Here is a 5,755-nt window from a genome sequence, read left to right as displayed (position 1 = left end):
GCCAACTGCCACCACTTCTGATGGTAATGGGCAGCTACCATTTTTGAGTCTATCACATGGTTTTAGAGGAACAAAGGCGACCAGTCTTGATTGATTTTCTTTGTTGCTAGTGACATCTAGTGGGCAACTGCTAGTATGAGCTACTGCATTTACATCAGAGTGGAAGCGTTCATACAAAAGCTTCATGTCTCTCTAAATCCAGAATCAGGTAGGTCTGTATTTTTCAATAGTAAACCTCTTATATTATCAATCCCAAAAGTAAAAATCACCACTAAAAATCACCATAAAACCTTGGGACAGACAAAGACTTCTGACTGTCCCAACATCCAGGACAAAGTGTTATGGAGACATGGGCTTCCTCTATTGCTGCCCCAAAACTATGGGATTCTCCTCCACTATTGAGATTTTCAAGTGTCAACTAAAAAAAAATACTTCTACTCATTAACTTTTAACTGTTACTCACTTAATCCAGCTCAGATATTTCTCCTGAAGTCTCTGTAGGTCTGTGTTGCCACTATGGGCTCTGTATGACCATGTGCTTTTACTTGTATTATTATTTATTTATTTTTCTGTTGTTTTGTTTTTGTCTTCCTCTCTGTGTGCTGTGAAGCACTTTGGATCAACTGTGTTGTGAGTAAAGTGCTATATAAATAAAGTTGATTTGATTTGATTTGATAAAAACTCTTTTTATAAGTGAAGAGATGCACTTCTTGGAAGTGCACAGTTACCTTTGACCTCTTAACATAAGTCAGTTTGCAATGTCATCATTTTAGTTTATGTCTAACTATCTATGTCACCTGGCACCCTGTACAGAGAGGTCAGAGGTCAGATCATTAATAGATTGTTGTTTTATTACTGGATGCATGTTAGACCCCCATTTACCAGCTGGTGTTTCTCACCTGACCATGTCAACATGACACCTGTCATGTTTACCTTAACAGTAACAACAGCATATCATTAATTATTTTAGGTCAACCTAACGTTCCAGTATTTTCACCTTTAACATAAATGAGTTTATATTGTGTCTGTTTCCTGGTGGAATAATGCCGTCTCTGTTGTCTGTAAACTGTCTCTAGCAGTCACCTTGTGACCTGCCTGACTGTATAGCATTACAGTATTCCCATTTTCAGAGTTGAGGCTAGGGCAAAAGAACCCTAAAATTAGCAGGGTAAGAGCCCTGTCTCTACCACTGCCCCGCAGCAGTGACGTTAATTACACTCTATTTATACTTTAAGAGTGCAGGACTCCGAAAGATCAAGTTTCTGTTATGCTTTATTTCAGTGTCCTTGAGTTTATGTGAGCAGAGGAGTGGAAAGACCATGTTTGGTATAAAGAGGTGAATGAAGTGGGCACTAATTAATAAATCCCTAGACCAACTATTATAAAATATTATTCCACCAATGTAATGCTTTTTATGAATCCTAAATCATGTGTATTGCACTTTCGAAATAAGATAATTTTATGGACTTGGCTGCGTTGGTGTGGTTGTAGGGATTTTATGTGCTACTACTGCAGCTATTTCAATCCACCTAAATATGTATAATGAGGCTCTTAATCCAAATGCCGCCACTGTAAGCAACTGCATTAAAGAATGAAAGAACTAGTGACAAATCAGAGCATAAAAAGAGAGACACATTTTCTTTTTTTCTGATACTTTTAAGCCTAGTTTGCACATCAAAAACAAAACCAATACTGAGTTCACCCACACACAATCACACAGATCCTGTTGCGATACTGAATTTTATTCAGATATCTCCAACACACTTTTGTTCTTGAGTTATCATCAGTTAAACGATTCGGTAGAGAAAGAGAAAGGCAGCGACAGTTCATAGCCTGAATGTAAGTTGTCTATTTGGGATTTAGAGCCTCTCGGTGTGCATTCGACTTGGTGGTGCTTAGCACAGACAGACAAATAAAACATTCATGATAACACAAGATAAACAAAAGAGAGACTATTAAAAATAAGACTAAGATGCAGGAATGGCCGGAGAGCCATCTGTTCCATTTCTGTGAACTGCATCTGAGGTTAAAGGGAAAGTTCACTCAAAAACAGATTTAACACATGATCTTGGAGTTCATTTGTGACTTCTCCCAAGGTTACAAACAAGAGAATTGGACTGATGTTTCTGTCATCACAAACATCATCGTTCTGAAACTGCTTCTTTGACAGTAAATTGAATATCTTTGTTGATGTTGACATTTCTGAGGGTAGAGATGTAGGCACGTTGTAGGTTCTAGTTTGAAACTGTTCATTCGGACATAGGCAAAAATTTTAAGAAAACATTCTTAGCTCATAAATTCAGATGGAGATACCGATTCACTGTCAATGAAGCAGCCCCAGTTTAGTCTAATTATCATGTTAAAATAAGCATCTAAAATTGAAGATGTCAAATCTGTTTATGCAGTGAATCTTTGCTTGTAAAACCTTGCCTCTGATTGGAATATCACAAACTGCATAGGTTATAAATGTCTGTGTGCAGACTGGTGAGTGTTCGTCTGCTCTTTTCACTTTGCCAGAGGGAAACGACTCAGCCTCAGTCTCAAAGTCTTTCAAATGATGGCTCTGCAGGCTGTCACTTTAAGTCAATAGTTCTGCTTATAATTAGGAAGATAAGTTAGTTGCTTTTCATTTTGCCACCAGTTTACAGTCTGTAACAGAAAACAGCCTCCTGGCTGACACTTTGGCACAGTAATTTCAACACCTTCCCATATCAAAGAAAAATAGCAGATGTTACATGTGAACAAGTAGAAACAGGCAAAAATTTGCCAGCAAGCAAGATGGTGAGTTTGTTCAAACACATCTTTTCTGGATGATTTTGCTAAACAACAAGTGAACTCACTCTTCAGTTTCATGCATGTTATCCGGCTAGTTTGATCAGATGCTTTCTATCAGTAATACTAAAAACCCATCTTTCAAACAGTCCAGCCACCACCAAACACACACAAGCACCATCATATTGTAAGTCTCCTTTTCAGTGAAGGGGAAAATGCATTAAAGCCTATGTCAAGTTGAAGTTTCATCCTGCTTTAAATAGCAGTAGAAAAACCAATAGTCATTTTAAAAGTCTACATCACTTACTGTAACATTAGAATTTAGTGATAACTGACCAGATCTGAGCCAGAGATTTAAGCTCAGGTGCTGGATGATTATTGCTACGGGTTGGTCTGACACAAGAACCAAACCTTTCCCTTCTCCTTTCTATTCAGGCTTTTTCATCTTAACTTTTATTACTATTTTTCTTTATGTTGTGTGTTCTATGTTATTAATACTGTAGCACTTTGAATTTCATTATGAATGAAAAGTGCGGTACAAATTAAATGTATCGTTACTTTTTATTATTAAGGTGGGATGGCAATGGTTGGGCCAAGACTAAAGCAGAAGTCAAAAGGAGACAGGTTGGTGGCCGGTCAGAGTAAGGGAAGGGGGGTCAAAAGGAAGAGTAGTAGTGCAGGGGTGCCTCATCAGGGAACAGTAGTGGAAGTCAGTGCAGCTCAATGAAAGCCTCCATCTCCTCAGAGATGAGTCCCCTGTAGGGCAGTCTGTGCTTCTCAATTGCACGCGCCGCCAGGCACTGAAGGGTGACATAGTTCAGCGGGTAGAGGGCTGGGTGTCCGCTATTCTGCTCATCTAACAGCTCGTAGGCTGTCTTCCTCTGTGCATTTGTAGCGTCAAAGTGAGCCCCGGCCTTCATAAGTAGTGCCATAATCTCTGGGCAACCATTGCTAGCAGCGATGTGGAGTGGCGTGTTGTTCTCACAGTCACGTGAATCGACGTCTGCGCCGCACTCTAGGAGCAGCGATGCCACCGCCTGGGAGGGGAAGCGGCCGACGGGGTAACGGCCCACAGACGTGGTCTCCTTGTCTACAGCCATGTGAAGAGGAGTGAAGCCGCATCGGCCTCGGGGATTAAGCTTTAGCAGGCGGTACACTGTGTGCTTCTTCTGATGCTCCTGCTCTGGGTTGCACTCCAGCTTCTCCAGGAGAAAGATGAGGTGGAGGATGATGGAGAGGGCTTTGGTGAACTGAGGAGCTTCTGGGGGGTTGTCCTTCTGCGCCACAGCTCGCTCTACTTCCCTCACGCTTTTCCCCAGCACAGTCATCAGATCGTGGAAGGTGATGCGTGTTGACAGGGTGCCTTTAGCCCGGTCTTGAAGGACAAAAGAGAAGAGCTCTGCAAAAGACAAGAAGCTGGAGGCTGTCATGGGACTGAGAGGGTCTAGATTGCTCTGCTGCATGTCTAAAGCATATTTCCACAGGCTGATGCATCGTTCAAAATTGCCTGAGTCTGCATACACAGCTCCCCTGTAGCGGATGTAATAGGAGGTGTCTGGGTGGGATGGTCCCAGGATGCGCTCGCGAACCAACAAAGCCTGCATCCTCATTTCATCAGGGTCTGTGATCAAAGCTTCCAGTTCCTCTGCAGTGTTCACCTCTTGTGCACAGCCATAGGCAGGGATAGGGGGCCCCGGTGGAGGCTTGGTCAGGGAACCGGCTTTGTCCCCTGGCTGCCTCAGCTCCATGGCCCTTCTCCAGTACCTCATCGCTCCCAGGAGATCCCGCTTTTTGTCCACAAAAGTAGCCCCAAGGAGTTCTAGTGCATCGATGCGTTCCTCTCTGGAGGTGCGAGGCTGATGGGCAAGGTATTCCACAATGTTGGTGTGCCCTGTCACACTTGCAGCTAGAAGCGGGGTCATGCCATATCCATCTCTCTCCATTCGAGCATTGCACTTTAACAGCATCTTCATGATGTCCAGACTACCTGACTCAGCACAGTCGTGGAGAGCAGTGTTTCCTTTGACACTCTTGCGGTTGACATCGGCACCACGGTCCAGGAGGAACTTGGCTATCTCCTTGTGGCCTTTGTAACAGGAGATCATGAGGCAGGTGTGGCCGTGTCTGTTGGCCACCTCCATGTCAGCTCTGTGCTCCACCAGGTAGCGGACGATCTCCAGGTGACCGTCGAAGCAGGCAGCTCGCAGCGGCGTTGAGTTAGTTAGTGTTGCATTGTTCACTGAGGCACCGTGTTTCAGTAGCGTTTTAACCACAGGGAGGTGACCGGCTGCCGAAGCCGCCCACAGCGGCGGAGCCCCTTCGATGGTCTCTCCGTCAAAGTTGACAGACCCTCCGAGTTCAACATTTGCTTTACAATGTTCAAGGAGGTAATCTACAACCTCTAAATGTCCGTATCGAGAGGCTATCAACAGAGGGGTGCCTCCCTGTGTCTTCTCCTCGGCTAGAGCCTCCAGCTCCTCAGGAGTTTTGTTGCTCAGCAACTTCTGGATAAGTTTCAGCTTACCATCTCTGGCCGCGTTGAAAACCGCCGTCGTTATATCCATTTTACAGGCTGTGTGCTGCCGCGCTGGACACCAACCCCATAACCACTCGTTTATGGTAAAACTGGCGAGTCTGGTTTTAAATAGCAGAGAGCAGGAATCTTACTTTGGACTCGGTTTCTAGCTTACATCTTTCTGCCATTTTGAGGGTGCCGTCAAGATGGCGTTTGTGTTGTTTGACAGGTCTATGTTTACGATTTCAGTGAGGCATTATGGGTGGCGTAGTTTTGATGGAATTCCCATTCCCGGGAGAAGGGCGGTTTTTTACTTTTCAAAGAACAACATTTCCCATGATGCTTTTGAACTGAATGCCCTAACAGCTGATGGGTTCGTTTGTTTTAGTTGTTCAGACCAACAAGGCGCACCGCCTCAGCTAGGTAGAGGGTGCCAGTTTGTGTCCGCAGTGGAGAACAAAGTGGTTG

General features: G+C 44.0%; 1 protein-coding gene across 1 annotated transcript; it reads right to left on the bottom strand.

The window, feature by feature from the left end:
* Window positions 1-1,721: 1,721 nt before the first annotated feature.
* Window positions 1,722-5,524, bottom strand: fem1a (fem-1 homolog a). Its single transcript, XM_067605563.1, has one exon. The coding sequence runs from the start codon at window positions 5,334-5,336 to the stop codon at window positions 3,483-3,485; it is 1,854 nt and encodes a 617-aa protein (XP_067461664.1). The 5' UTR covers window positions 5,337-5,524; the 3' UTR covers window positions 1,722-3,482.
* Between the last annotated feature and the right edge of the window lie 231 nt (window positions 5,525-5,755).

This window comes from Thunnus thynnus, chromosome 12 (genome assembly GCF_963924715.1).
Source record: "Thunnus thynnus chromosome 12, fThuThy2.1, whole genome shotgun sequence".
In the NCBI taxonomy this organism is placed as follows: Eukaryota; Metazoa; Chordata; class Actinopteri; order Scombriformes; family Scombridae; genus Thunnus; species Thunnus thynnus.
Note: the sequence above shows the minus strand (reverse complement) of the source record. Positions and strands in the feature narration are given on the sequence as shown.

Coding starts and splice junctions, on each gene's coding strand:
- fem1a (XM_067605563.1), bottom strand. CDS start 5,336: ATGGATATAACGACGGCGGTTTTCAACGCGGCCAGAGATGGTAAGCTG.